The 15,514-nt window shown below is 43.1% G+C and overlaps 1 protein-coding gene across 2 annotated transcripts in view; it reads left to right on the forward strand.

The window, feature by feature from the left end:
- ARHGAP32 (Rho GTPase activating protein 32) overlaps positions 1 to 15,514 on the forward strand; it is a 180,738-nt gene that overhangs the window by 148,335 nt on the left and 16,889 nt on the right. For both annotated transcript variants that reach the window (XM_086626940.1, XM_086626942.1), the window contains 3 exons: positions 9,917 to 10,019; positions 12,968 to 13,112; positions 13,252 to 13,334. In XM_086626940.1, coding sequence (XP_086483066.1) covers positions 9,917 to 10,019; positions 12,968 to 13,112; positions 13,252 to 13,334 — 331 coding nt within the window. The remainder of the gene's footprint in view (positions 1 to 9,916; positions 10,020 to 12,967; positions 13,113 to 13,251; positions 13,335 to 15,514) is intronic.

Raw genomic sequence — 15,514 nt, forward strand, 5'->3', positions numbered from 1 at the left:
CAGCGGACCAGGCGTTGCTTTACAGCGTGCTTTATATTGAAATGCTGCTGGGAATAACGTGCTGGAATTTCTTGGACTATAGAGGATGGGGTATAAAATACTGGCAGTTCTTTTTTCCTTGCTGAAAATGTTCCTGTTGCCTGGCACTTGATGGAGGTGGTCCTTTCTCTCTTGGTGCTTAGAGCGGAGCAGAGGCCGACTGTGGCGTACCCTAAAACGGTGGTATCGGGTGTTCATTCCATGAGATAATCCATGTAAGAGTCAGCTGTATAATCCATATAATAGCATTTTGTAGGCTAAAAGCAAATGGTATTTTTTGTGCTTCTTTCTGCACTTGTTGCATTGATACATCATCAGCTTCCATAATTGACAGAGATGGATTTAGAAACGACACTCATTTTTAATTGACAAGTTTCCCATATTGAAGGTTTTATACCTCATTTTTTTGATTATTATAAGCTACCACTGGTCTGTAATCAACAGGAAGAGGTACTGCTTTCCTTGCTGAAAAAGTAAATGCCTATGAAAGTACTAACACACCTGGTTCTTGCTCTCTGTTCTCCTTATTCTTCCCAGCCCCTCTAAGATATTAGCAATTATTTTGGAGAAGATGGGTAGGATTAAAGGGAAAAAAAAAAAAACCCTAAGACTTTTCAGAACTGTGTGCAAGATGGAATTATAGCAGATGTGGCATCTTGATCCTGTTATGTGCTGGGCTCTAGCAACAACTGTTTGCAAGGTATGGGTTTGTTCTCTTGTGCTGGTTATTATGCTCCTCAGATAAGCTCCTTACCAGCTCCTTGGGATTTGCAGTGACATCACCGCTTGCTCTGGGTTCCTCCGGCGTTATCCTTCCCTTGGAGCCATCCTCTGGCTGCACTTGGGCGACGTCGTTGCCTTTGATGCTGATTTATTGGAGATTTGAGTGCAGGGAGAGCACTGTTACCGGAGCAGAGGAACACGAGGGATGAGATCTCGGGCAGCATCTTGGCAGGGATCCGTAAAATCCGGTTCGCTTCCGCTCAAGCCTAAGCTCGGAAATCTCTCTGTCATCTCTTCGGTTCCTAGAATTAACGTGCAGAGTCTCTTTTACTAGCTAATCATTTTCCTTAGAATAAAAATCTGCCTGGCTGGCTTTGGGTCTTTGCCAGCTGTGAAGGAAGCCTTGATTCGGAATTCAGGACAGCCGAGTCTTACATATTTATTAATTTTCGTTTTTCTTGATGTTTTAACTCTCGGGGAGTAAATTTAACCAGTTTCCACTCTCTCTCACTGCTAGAGAATGAAGCTGAACATGGCAAACAAGAAGTAAAGCAAACTTTGAGAAGTAGAAAGTTATAAATGTTTACAGAACTGCTGTTTTTTTCCCTTCCTTTCTTGAAATACTATATTTAACTGCAAACACAAGGCAGCCCCTGAAATCCAAGAACTTCCAATTTATCTTTTGAAGGCCCAGCTGAAATCCCTGCTCATTATGTCCTTGGTAGAGAATTGCTTTGCTCCAAGATTTTTCCCTTCAGGAAGACTTTTTAGCATTGGCAGAGCTGCCATCGGAAATAGATCCTGAAGCTTCACCTGGGCTGACTGCCACTCAAATAGCAAATAGTCACGCAGCGGCACAGCGACCCTGGAGCGTAGTTCCCCAAATATGCTTGGAATTGTTACGACTCCGACGCTGGCAGCCACATCAATCGATTTGTTTAAGCAACACCTCCTTGTTCCTTGCACAAAGGTTTATTGAAACCCTGCATGCACCAGGTGGGTCATGTGTGGATCAGAAGGATGAAGTTGGCTGCAGCCATTCCAGTGGGCTGAGGAGGACGTTGGCTGCGGATGAGACCGAAGGTTTATTTTAATTTTTTTTTTTTTTTTCATTTGTTTTCATTCTGTGAATTAACCCTTGGGGCGTTTTCGTACTTTCAATAGGTATTTTCAGAATATCCAAGCTGACAAGTTGGAATGTGAACTAAAAAGTTTCAAACCTCCAAGTAGGTTCAGATCTGGCATCCTGCTTTTACTTCTGTCTCCGGCTTTAAGCATTTATGTGCCTAAAGGAGCTGACAATTAGGACATAAACTTGAATTTGAAGGATTTGTTTGCCTTTCTCTCTTCTGCTCGGGCGTTTCTGCTGCGACTTTGGGCAAGTCCCCTAAAACAGGATTCCTCTCCTTTACTCTGAGTTTATTTATCTCGTGTTTATGCAGGTTTAAGGTGAGCCCATTAAAGCAGATGGGTGTATCTGGAGGGTGATTCACCCTACAGAACACCCAACAGCAGGTGTTGGGGGCGGGGGGAAGTGGATCCTAACTTCTCCATTGGCACAGCAGGAAAAATAACGCGTTTTTACTTAAAAAATCATTTTTGTGACACCTTCCTTGACACCTGGGGGACGAGAGCCATAAATAAAACCCATGGCAAGTGAAGGATTCGTGTGGCAGGGCTACAGCTCACAAGTGGGGGAGTGTACCTTGTGTTTCCCGACACAAGCAGGTATTGAGGAAACTGGGAATCCTCCTGTTCTGCCTCCCTTAACACTATTTTCCTGTGTGCTGTGGTCCTGGTGAGAAAACTGGAACTAATTGTGTAGTACATGGCTCATCACTGTGAAAGGGCAAATTCAACACCAAATATTTAATTTGGTTAACAAGAAATTGTAACAGATCTGCCCATGATTAGGTACAAGAGGCAGCTGCCTGGAGATAGGGAGGATATGGTTTTCCATCACTAATTTTTTTCCACTACTTGGAACTTTAGCAGTTGTTTATAAGCTGTGTGCCATAAAAATAACATTTAATGTCTTGTCCTCCCCAAGAGATTTACTTTTGTGCTTGATAAATCCTTAACAAAGGGGAGGATTTGCCTTGTGCGTTGGAGCCCAGACTGACCATCTCTGGTTCTTATGATCTTTTATCCGTTCCTGCTTGATTTATGTTATGCAGTGAAGAAACACTGGCCTGTCTCAGCATTTTCACTTACATCTGAGTCCATGTTTGCCACAGCTCTGCCCACAGACAGTGTAAATGGGTGGAAAACTGGTTGTAAAGTTACGTTCTGGGGCAGTAATTGGGTGAGGCTGTTGTGATTTTTTTTTTTTTTTTTTTTTTTCAGATTGGCCATATATTGAAACCACTCAGTCTCAAACGTGCCAAAACCAGCTTCCTTTCAGTATTTCACAATTTATAGTAATTTTCTAATCCACAGCTATCTGCAAAGGACTTGGGCAATCAGTGACCTGAGCTGGAGTCAGAGTTCTGGCTGGTGAACTGGGAGCCGGGCGCTCCTGAGCTCAAACCCCATCTCTCACACACCTTTCATGGCCTCGGGGAACTCGTTTGATATCTCCACTTCCATCTCCACGCTTGTAAAATCAAACTAATAGTCCATATCTGCCCCCAAGGTGCCACAAGGGTAAGTTTCTAAAACTTGTGAAGTACTTGGAAGATTAGGAGCGTGATATAGGCATCAAATAGTATTTATTCAAGTGTTAACACAGGTTGGTGTGCTAGATCCAGAGTAGCCTTGTGAATGTGTAGGAACTAAGTAAACTTATCTGTATGTGTCCCCTATATTTATTCTGTTCCTCGATTGGGTTTGTGTAATTTCACAAATCTAAACGTGTCAGCTATTTTGGAAACTGAACGGTGCCGGATTCACTGGAGCACCCCTGTAAATCGTGAGGAGCTTGTGTGGTTTAGGTGCCTAAATGTTTGTTCCTGTGACTTAAAAAGACAGCTCCAGCAGCCTGGATAGAAATGCAATAGTTGACCCAACTTGTAGATGAGCAAAGAATATTCCACTTCCTGCAGATGCCTTTTACACAAAGTCGTCGAACACAAGGTGATGCTTTTAAAGGCCCATAGTTTTGAGCTATTTTGGGCAAATTTCCAAACATAACAGGCACTGTTATTGCTTCACCATCTGCCCTCTGAATTGCTGGAACTCAAGATTATTGGGTACAGGGTTAGCATTACAAAGAGGTACGTGGGGTCCCCGTGGAGAATTGCTTGTTTGGGGGAAGTACTTGTGGAAGGGGAGAGCTGAGCAGGCACTTCAGGCTTTTGCAGTGAAGAAAAGAGGCAGTTTCTCTCTCCCCTTCTTTTTCGCCCTGCCTGCAGCTGTGAGAAGAGAAATTCTTTATGCCTGAGTGACCCAGAGGGCAGGAGGGAGTTGAAACTGGATTTGCGTTTCGAAACGCTGTAGGGGGAACAAACAGGAGAAAAAAAATGCAGCAGTCAGGACAGGAATTGCTTGTACTCTTATCCTTCCACTCTTCACAAGGTGGATACTCTTTCTCCTTTCAACTTGCTGTTGTGAAGTGTAATTGATCTGAAAAGAAACCATGAGTACACAGTCCAAGTATGAATTTATTAGTTGTATCTTTATTATGTTCGTGGATATTTTGTATTAAAAAAAGCCAATCCCAGAGAATTAGGTGGATACAGCCTGGGAGATGGTTGTACTAAGGCTCCAGTCTTTGATACAAGAGCAGGAAGGTCCCACTTGCAGTCCTTAAGTTCAGAAATTCCCTGGCACAGACATACCCTCAACATCAGGAACGTTCCTGATCTCGCAGGACTTGGAAAACGTGGTTCTCTGCCTCCCTAGCCTGATGCAACACAGCAGCGTTTCTGCTTCTCAGGTTTGAACTTTGCACTTTGCTTTTTAAGACTGGACTTTTATTTTTTTATGGCAGTTTACTCAAGAACTGTGTAAAAACAGAGTCCAGTGCCAGAGGCTGGTTCCACAAACGGGCCCTGTGTGGTATCTGCTCTTGGAACCGGCTCGTGTTTTATGGCCCCTCTTCCATGACTGCACTTTTCCAAGTGCAGAAGTCACACCTCAACTAAAAATGTTGCATGTTACCAGGAAATAGAGCAGCTCGTGATAACTGGCTTGGACTTTGCTAAATTCAGCAGCAGCATCAATAATTTTAATGTGCATCCACTTCATGGCAATTGCAAAGAGAGCATCTTGGTTTGGTTTGTGGTTTGGTTGGTCTCGTACTTCTCTCCTACTCCTGATGGATTTAGGAGTGAGACAAAAGTCCTTAGAAGAGAATCTTTTAAAGTTTGGTTTTTTTTTTTCTGAACGTGCAGGGGGTGGTGGGGTCTGTGTGCTCATAAAATGACTCGTGCAGGCAACTGGCTGGGTGGCAGGGAGCTCCTTACAGAACAATAAAAAAGGAAGTCTTGAATCTCTCCGTCCCGTGCTGGTTTACACCTCTGTGTAACTTTCACTGTAAGGTGAAGGGGAGGGATTCAGGAATGAGTAGGTTGAAATGAAGTCCCTACAAAAAGGTGCAGTCTGAATTATTACAGGTTTTTTACTGGTGGCTTTTTTTAGGAAATACTTGGGACAGGTTTTTGCAAAATTGAGCTAAAAATAGCTCAATATTTTCCCCCAGTAATGATTGGGGGAAAACCAACTGTGTTTCTTCGGGTGAGGATATTCTTTGTTGGGTTTTTATATAACCATGCATTAATATGGCGTGGGAGACAGGATTTACTTGGCCCATTTCCAATGTGTAGAAGTTCCCAAAGTGTCAGCTAGTCCCAAAATTTCAAGAACAGAACACATCCGTGATGCAGTTTGCACCTTTTGTGTTGCACTGGAGGTTCTTGGGGCGCTTTATCCTCTATATGCACCCATCCTTCCTCGCTGTTTATAAAGGCAACCCGGACAATAAGGAGTGAGCTGCCTCCACCTGGACTTTATCCTATGGCTGATCATTTAAATTTAGATTCTTGTGGCTCAAAATTACAGCCCTTAACCTTCTGTTCTATTCCTTCACTCAACTGTTTTTTCACGTGCTTCCTAAGAGTCAGCACACGTACCTGCCAGCCGTGGTTATTACCTTCGTTTCGGTGGTTCAGAGTAGCACTCAGGACAGTTTCTTTCATTTTCCTTCTTCCTGCTGGGCTGCAGGTTGGCTGGGGTGGATTTCAGCTGAGCAGCTGCGTTTCGGCGTGCCATGGTCCATTAACCAGGCAAAAGGCTTGGCTTGTGTGGGGGGGGTTCACCTTGTTGCTGTAATATTGTGAAAACCACGCTGCAGGAGGGGAGCTTGATGGGAGGCCTCGTTCCCCAGGCTGAACAAATAGTTCTGATTCCAGCAACGTGCTAAGAAAATAAATAAATTTCAGAGAAAAAAAAAAAAGTAAAACAAGCCTCCCAAAACCCAGGAAGGGAATATTACGGAAGATTAAAAAGGAAAAAAAAAAAATAAAACCAAGATGATAGGAAAGGAAATGTGCCTGATTTTGAGATGAATCAAAATGTTCTTCAGAATGAAAACCATAAAACTTCTGCATCCTCTTAATGGTAAAGAATTAACCAGTTAACGAGCCCTGGGAGATGCAATAAACCTTTCAAACCAGCTGAGAGATGCTCAGGAATGAGTTGAGTAAATTCCTTTAGCTGCTGCGGTGATGAAATACGCTCGAGCCTCCTTTGTTGATGCATCCACATTGCCAGCCTTTTGGATTTTGTTTTCTGGAACTTCCTGTTCCTTGAGAGAGGGAAGGAGGGAAGGGGATTGATTTTTGGAACAGGAGAGGTGCAGTGCTGAGATTCCCACGAAGAGGCAGGCGTCCAAACCTGGCACCTGCCCATGGGTGGCAGCTGAGTCAGTGACTTCAGATTCTCTGGAGTCGGTGGTTGGAGACCAGTTAGCTCAGAAAAGGAATAAAACCAGCAGTGAGTATTAGTGCACTTCCATTACTGGCCTGGGAACGTGGAACTGGGAAGGGCTGTGTGCTGGGTTTAATAAACACAGACACCAGTTCTGGGCACAGGGGGTTGGGGCTGGAGGTGTTGTTACCCTCTGCTCGTTCCCTCCTCACGCCTTTCCCAAAGTGGGCTGCTTGTGGGGTGGCTGTCAGAAACTGGGTGCTGAGCTCCATGGATTTTTATGGCTGTTAATACAAACCACCTGCGTCATCAAGTCTGGTGGTTCTAATTGCAGAAACCCACGGTAATTAACTAACATTAATAGAATTTTAATCTAGATGCTATTACATCCTACGAGAAGAAATCTCCAGCAGTTTCCCGCTGTGATGTGGCTGAGATACCTCTCTGAGTCAAATCCAGTCATTGGTTTGGGATGTGGAAGCCAAAATCAGGACCTGTACACTGAGAAGTTCACCTCTGCAGCAGGATTTATTTCGTAGACAGAGATAAGTACGTGAAAAAGTCACAACACGGTGTCAGAAGCCACTGTAGATGGTCGTCTTGGCACGCTTCACATTCACAAAATTAAGCCTTAGCTTGTGCTCTCATCTTGCTGTTTCATTCTGGTGGTAAAAGACAGTATTCCCTCCATACGTGTATATACATATATAAAAATGTATATTTAGCTAAAGGGATTGGGACTTAAAGGGGAGAGGGAGGTTAAACACTCATGTAATTGTCAGGTGTTATCTTTGTTCAAAAATTAGAAAAATTAAGTCACTATTCCAGCAAAGGGCCTTCAAGATTAATAATAACCCTGCTTGAATTTCAGACACTTCTCCAACCGTGCAGAATTCCCCCAAAATATCCGTGGTGCTGGCGTGGTATATTTAGCTTAAAGAACAGCTCGTCCTGGTAACCGGATTGGGAAACACGTAGAACAAGCCTGCTAGAATTTTTCTATTAATTCTTTAATTAATATTTTCTATTAATTCTACTATTAATTCTTCCAACTGCCAGGATCTTCCATGACAAATAAGAGCTTTAGGAAGCGTGGTGTTGGTGCTGCATCCCTCACCTTGACCCGACTCACATTCTCATAAATCAAACAGCTACTGTTTTATTTATTTGCTTACTTAAATATTCCAACGGGTGCTACTAATATCAAGGGGGATCCCTATGGAGATTCCAGTACGGACCACTGAAGCCTTTGGGTTTTTGCAACCGAGCATCAGCAGAACTTGCCACGACACCTTCAAATTTGGGTGAACTTTGCAACTCTTGTAGTGGGGCCGTTGGCAGAAGGAAACACCGCTGATGCGGTGCCGAGCCCAGCGTCCTCGCTGCGTTCGCCGGTGGGATTTGTGACCCCTTGCCTGGCGTAATGGGTGGTGGTGGGGAGACACACACGTGTGGACGTCTTGAAATGTCTCATTTGGTTCTCAGTGAGACCAAAACGAGCACAAATCTAAGGTCTCCTGCGATCTAGGGTGCTCTCTGTCCTCACAGAGGAAAAGAAACCACCAACTGTATCAGCATCCAGAGCCTCATCCTTTGCTGCAGTGGATGGTGCTGTTCTCACCTCTCTGCTTCTCTGCACCACTTGGCACCTGAGCCACACTTGCCTCCTAACGTGGTAGTGCAACACAGAACGTGTTTTAACCCTTTATGGCTACTGTTTGAGTATGATGTAACTCCTTCCCTGTCCTCTTAAAGCCTTAAAAACTTTCTTCTTCAAGACACGTTGAATCTTTTTGCGTAAAGGGGTAAGTGGTGTCCTCCAGAAATGTGTTTTTTTGAAACGGTATCAGAACGTGGGGCCATCTGTCCCACCTGCCTGTCCTTGGACATTCCTTATGGTGTTGTGGATGACTGATGCACGTGTTACCAACGTGCTCCCCAAAGTCTGCACCTTGCTTTGGAAAGCAGTGTGAGATGCTGTCAGTGCCTGGAGGTGTAATACTGGCGTCTGACGGACTCCGTTTGGACTGTCTCTTGGTATCTTTGGGTATCACAGGGCCAGGAACTAATCTGCTATAGCTGAGCCTGCCTGATTGACGTGTCCCACGGATTTACAGGCTTCCTTCTGTCCTGTGCTCGAGTGTGGAGTGGATGTGCCCTTAGCCCAGGATGCACCTGCTGGTTTCCAGGGAACCATTTAAAATGAGTTTTCTCTCTGGCTGCGTGAGCGTGGGCTGCAGGTCGGGGGAGGAAAGCAGTGAGGTGGCTGGGGAGGGGAAAGCACGGAGCGTCTAAGTTCAGTAGCACTTAAGAGAACCGACTGGCAGATGGCATTTGCTGCTTGATATAAGGGGATTTGCCACATGACCTATTCAGAATCCGTGTCACGTGGCAAATTGATCAGACCTGGCATCTAATGCAAGAATAAACCTAGATCGTCGTGAGAGCTGTAGCAAAAAGGTGGCTTGCAGAGGAATCCAAGGATCTGAGCTTTTCCCGTGAAGATTTGCTGATGCCTACAAGAGCTCAATTCTAATTTTCTTTCTGTGTTCAGGGCAGCTTTATCTCCTTTTTTAAATAAAGTCATTTGCTCCTCCTTAAGCTTACAAGGATGGACAGATAGCTCCGGCAGTGGGTGCTGCATGAGGCTGAGAAGTCAACTGGAAGGAATCAGTTGGTGAAGCGGCTTGAATATTAACTTGACACCTAATTATATCCTCTGGGCTTATTTTTTCCATCCTGTCATACCCTGGTCTGTCTGTGATTTCTGTGAGTGTGGTATGTTGTGTAGCTATCTAAATCCAGTCACGCTCCAGTAGACATCGGGGATGAAACTATCAGTTGTAAAAACTCTCTTGGCCCTGGTGCAGAAAGTAGCATCTCCTTAATGTATATATTTGCTTAAACCAAGCAGTGTAGGCTAATCCCGCATAGATTTGAAAACAAAGGAAGTCTTTGGCCAAAGAGAGTGTGTTTACTCAACTTTATAGCTCTCCTGGAATGGAATTTAACACCACAGTTCTTGAGGGAGTTGTGATGGGACCTGCACTGTCTCTGCTTGACCAGAATAGACTTTTTTCAACCTGATTCATATCCCAGCATTTCTTTCAAGCAAAGTACGGTTTCCACACCAACTCCTAAAGTTACGTTTCTTCCTGGCTTTCTCCTCTAAGGAAGAACTAAAGCAGTAGCCCAGCCGGGCTTAGTTTATGGCATCTGACAAGACCACAACCTGAACTAGGACGTTAATAACATGCTCAACTAACCAGCAACGCTTGTTCTTTAGTCCCCCAGGTCCTCAAGAGCTGCACTGAATTCATTGAGAAACATGGCATTGTGGATGGAATATATCGTCTGTCCGGGATCGCCTCCAACATCCAGAAACTACGGTAAGGGCACCACGCTGGAGAAACCCGTTTGCACGGGACACGTGAGACGTGCACGAGGTTCAGAGGCTGCTTCTGTGGCAGTTGTGGGGCAGACTTTTTCCAGGGGCTCCAGTGGATTCGTGTGGTCTGTCCTCGATGGACAGTACGTGGGGTTTGTCCCACCGTTTCGGAGCAACGCAGGGTTCCTTGGTAGACTTCGTTTTGCGGGACGTTTTCCTTCAGGGTGCAGCATCAGAAGGCTCTGGGGTTGTGGTGTCACTGTGCTGTCACGTTTCGTTCCTGTTTCCTCTTGCTTCTGGAGCCCTTTTGAGCAGCTGATGTTTCTCCTGGCTGCTTTGGCCTCCTGGCACGTTAGCAATTAATTGGTAAGGTGCAAAGAATACTTGCATGGTTCTCGGTGGGTGGCACTGCCACGCAGCGTGGCTGTGCAGGGAAGGGGTAGGTGTGTGTCCTCCCCACTTAGGAGCTCTTCTCATCACATTAAGTGATCTTCATCCTTTCTTGAGGCTGTTTTCCCTCCCAGCATTTGGGATGCATCTTTATGTCTGAAGAAACAGAGAACCTGGTGGGATGTGACTAATTCCAGGTTTGGTCCTAGGCCCACAGCCCCTCCGAGGCAGCTTTCCTCATGAAGGATATCCTTTTTGCACCAGCTATTCCCAAGTTTCACAGACAGGTTTGAGCTGGTACAGTTACTGTACAAACCCATGTATGGATGGGCTTATTCTGGTTCAGCTTAATCCTGTTTCTCACCACAGCGAGTTCCTTTTTAAAAACCTGCTCCTGAGGCTTTGATGTGCAGGATCCAAAGATTCTGGTTGTGGCTGTTGCCCACAGCAAGCTCAGCAGGATAAAATGTTTGCCCTTGCTTCAGTTACATCCCAAGTCCATTTTTTCCCCCTTTGTGTTGCCAAGACCGTTTTCTCCTTCGTTGTTTTCTAAAGGTGCTTTAAAAAGTTATCTAAAACTTTAATGGCATAATTCCCTGGCGTAGTACAGAGGATGAAGTGACAACCTATTTTTCAATTTTCCGAAATGTTCCAAAGACAAAAGGAAGGGAGCACGTGGCATAACCTGTAGACACTGTCCCTGTTGTTCATCTAAATCCCTACAGCTTTTCCTAAGTGTTTGATGAATGTAGGACATGTTGCATTGCTGTAGTTTCCAGCTCTATAAACAGATCATTAGGGCTTATTTCAAATCCAGAGCTGCAGTATCCTTATAAATGAGTCACTGTTCTTAAATTTCACATAGAAGAAGTGGATCTCCCGGATTTAAAGGGCTTTTTGGGTGGAGAGAAAGTTAGAGAATTTGTTCCACATGGGAGATTTACTCCAGGACAGAGGTTGGCTGTTCTGTTGATGTTTTTGAGGGACCGTGAAGTTGTATTCTTCTGTCCTTTGGGGTCAGAAGAAATAATGTGTAGTTCTCAAAACAACCAGTGCAGAGAGAACAGCTAAATGTGGTAGGGCTTCCCTTTCTTCACTCCATATTCCACTCCTGCAGGGATGTGGCGTGAGATTTTTTTTTTTTTTTTCCTAGGGAAGATATACTGGAGCAGGGACATGGCCAGAGAGTTTCAGCCCAGGCTGAGTTTATTTGTGTGGGGTGGGTCGGTGTCTTTCCCTGATCTCCCTTCTGAGCTTTCTCCTCTTCTGCAGGGCCAAGTGCAGGAAATAAGTTTCTGTCCCAGATATGAGTCAGTGGTGAGTCAGAAGGTGCCCGTGGGAGTGGTATATCCCGAACACTGAGGACTGTGGCTGCAGGCAAGCCATCAGTTGGGGAAAACAGACCTTTTTCTGGTGCCCTCTTTGGGGTGAGGAGCTGGGGTGGACTGTTCACCCTCTTGCCCCTGAGTCTGGCGTAGCAGGGAAGGAAGGAGCTCCCTCCTCATCTCCTAAGGGATGTACGGTTGACTCCTGCGGTTACTGATACTCCTGGTGCCTTGGACGTGGGTACAAACTGGTTCTGCTCTGTAGGCAGAGAGGTGAGCTCCATGTTGGAGCCGTGCCAAAGGTGTGTTTCACCCTCTAGGTCACCCATTGCCTGGTGTAGACAGTGGGAGAAGCCGGGGCTGTCGCCACCGGGCCCCTGACGTTGTTGTGGGTGTCGCGTAGACAGGATGACTCCCCACGTCGATGATAAGCAGCTCTGGTTTACAGCTTGGAGACCCTTGTAGGGTCTCAAAGAGCCACGTTCTCACCGCTCCCCGTGGCCTGACTCACCACGAGTCCCTGCAAATCCCTCCTGCTAATTGGAAACAGCACTTTCCAGGCACATACTCCAGCAGTGAGCCAGCCCTTGGCTTTCTAAGCTCAGCTTTTATTTCATCAATGTTTGTGATTTGGGGTTTTGCTCTTTCTGAAAACCAAGGCAACGCTCCGAGATGTTCTTCATGTGGTTCCTGGCGCTCTTCGCCCCGTAGCAGAGGCGTGCTCAGCTCGCCAGCTTGTCCCCAAGGAATTTCTGCACACACCAGTTCCCGTGGCACTGCCTGCTGCTCCGCATTGCTTTCTCACTTCAGTTTCCAGGCCTTGGGAATGCAAAGGGACAGCAGCTTTCAGTCAGACCTGGGGGCCTCCTCCTCCTCCTCCAGGCAGCTCCCAGGCACAGCCCTTGTGTTAAATATTCAGATTGTCTCCATGGTCTTGGAAGACATTCTCTGGAGGCTTTGTGAAAGGCCCTGTTGCAGGAAAAGGGACTGTGGAGTAACCAGTCGGTTGTAAAACTGACTGAAAATGCTTTTTAAGAAAAAGAGTAGTCTCATTTTGGAAAAATCCAGTCTAGCAGCACCACAGCCCACGGGTCGTGTGGCTTTGGTGACTGACTGTTTGTTTTTTCCTGTAAATCAGGAAACCCTTGCTTTTCTTGACTGTAATCTGCCCTGGGTTTTATTTTCATTCCTTCTTTCCAAACCTCTTTGCCCATTTTTCTGTTCTCATTTCCAGCCACGAGTTTGACTCCGAGCAGATTCCTGACTTGACAAAGGATATTTACATCCAAGACATCCACTGCGTGGGCTCCCTCTGCAAACTGTACTTCCGTGAACTCCCAAACCCTCTGCTGACCTACCAACTCTATGAGAAGTTCTCGGTAAGTACCAGGCAACCTTCCTCTTCAGCAGGACTTCATCTTCACCTCCCTGAAGATGAAGAGCAGCACCTTGGCTGCGTGGTTAGGGATGCTGCAGCAGGTATGACTCGCAGGTAACTCCCTCCCTGCCTTGTTCCAGGACGCTGTTTCTGCTGCGACAGACGAGGAACGCTTGGTGAAAATCCATGATGTCATCCAGCAGCTGCCCCCACCTCACTACAGGTCAGTGCAGCCTTTGCTCTGGTGTAGGAGAGAAATGACACAATTGGCGTTTTCCCCCTCAGGAGAGATGCACTCTGCCTCTGTAAATTAAAATATGTAATCTGTATGTTAATGATTCTTAAACTAGTATTAATAACTAATATTTGCAATCATGTATTGTAAAGTAGGCTTCACCAGTTACATCCTGTAGTTGGTATACATGGCTAATTACAATGTATGTTAAAAGTTACTTAAATATCACTAACTTGTAATGAGTTGGCCTAGTTGGGATGCTGTATCCTGAGTGGCTTAGAGGACCATTAACAGTTTATGCACATGGGTATTTATCTATCAATGATACTTCCTGATAGTTGTTAATTGGTACAGCTGTTTGGGGTCAGTGGCTAGCCAGCTCTAATGCCTGCAGCTGTCCTTTGGCTAATAGATACCAATAGAGTCTATTTGAACCTAATAAAATCTATTTGTCTTAAATAGAATCTAACAGATTCTATTCAAGGGCCTGTTAGTGCACGCCTGTTAGGGTGCGGGGGTATCAGGGTGTGTGCACATATTAGTGTGCACGTGTGTTACTGGGTGAGCATGTTAGACTGAGAATAGAATAGCACAGCATAGAATAGAATTGAAAAAATGGAATAGAATAGAATAGAAAAAATAAAGAAGAATTTTAAAAAATGGAATTGAATAGAATAGAATTGAATAGAATAAAATAGAATTAAAAGAGTAGAATTGAAAAAAATGGAATTGAATAGAATAGAATAGAATAGAAAAAAATAGAATCGAAAAAGATGGAATAGAATAGTACGGAATAGAATAGAATAGAATAGAATAAAAAAGAATTGAAAAAATGGACTAGAATAGAATAGAATAGACTTGAAAAAATAAAATAGAATTAAAAAAATGGACTGGAGTAGAATAGACTAGAATAGACTTGAAAAAATAAAATAGAATTGAAAAAAATGGAATAGAATAGAATTGAAAAAATGGACTGGAATAGAATAGAATAGAATAAAAAAGAATTGAAAAAATGGACTGGAATAGAATAGAATAGACTTGAAAAAATAAAATAGAGTTGAAAAAATGGAATAGAAAAGAATAGAAAAGAATTTAAAAAATGGACTGGAATGGACTGGAATAGAATAGAGTAGAAGAGAATAGAATAGAATAAAAAAAAAGAATTGAAAAAATGGACTGGAATGGACTAGAATAGAATAGAATAAAAAAGAATTGAAAAAATGGACTGGAATAGAAGAGAATAGAATAGAAAAGAATTGAAAAAATGGACTGGAATAGAATAGAATAAAAAAGAATTGAAAAAATGAACTGGAATAGAATTGAAAAAAATGGAATAGAATAGAATGGAATAGAATAGAATGGAATAGAATAGAATAGAATAGAATAGAATAGAATAGAATAGAATAGAATAGAATAAAAAAGAAATGAAAAAATGAACTGGAATAGAATTGAAAAAAATGGAATAGAATAGAATAGAATAGAATAGAATAGAATAGAATAGAATAGAATAGAATAGAATAGAATAGAATAGAATAGAATAGAATAGAAAAAATGGACTGGAATAAAATTGAAAAAAATGGAATAGAATAGAATAGAATAGAATAGAATAGAATAGAATAGAATAGAATAGAATAGAATAGAATAAAAAAGAAATGAAAAAATGAACTGGAATAGAATTGAAAAAAATGGAATGGAATAGAATAGAATAGAATAGAATAAATGGACTGGAATAGAATTGAAAAAAATGGAATGGAATAGAATAGAATAGAATAGAATAGAATAGAATAGAATAGAATAAAAAAGAAATGAAAAAGAATTGAAAAAATGGACTGGAATAAAATTGAAAAAAATAGAATAGAATAGAATAGAATAGAATAGAATAGAATAGAATAAAAAAGAATAAAAAAGAAATGAAAAAATGAACTGGAATAGAATTGAAAAAAATGGAATGGAATAGAATAGAATAGAATAGAATAGAATAGAATAGAATAGAATAGAATAGAATAGAATAGAATAGAATTGAAAAAATGGACTGGAATAAAATTGAAAAAATAGAAAAGAATAGAATAGAATAGAATAGAATAGAATAGAATAGAATAGAATAGAATAGAATAGAATAGAATAGAATAAAAAAGAAATGAAAAAATGAACTGGAATAGAATTGAAAA

The sequence above is a fragment of the Tauraco erythrolophus genome, chromosome 26, assembly GCF_009769465.1.
Source record: "Tauraco erythrolophus isolate bTauEry1 chromosome 26, bTauEry1.pri, whole genome shotgun sequence".
NCBI classification, from domain to species: domain Eukaryota; kingdom Metazoa; phylum Chordata; class Aves; order Musophagiformes; family Musophagidae; genus Tauraco; species Tauraco erythrolophus.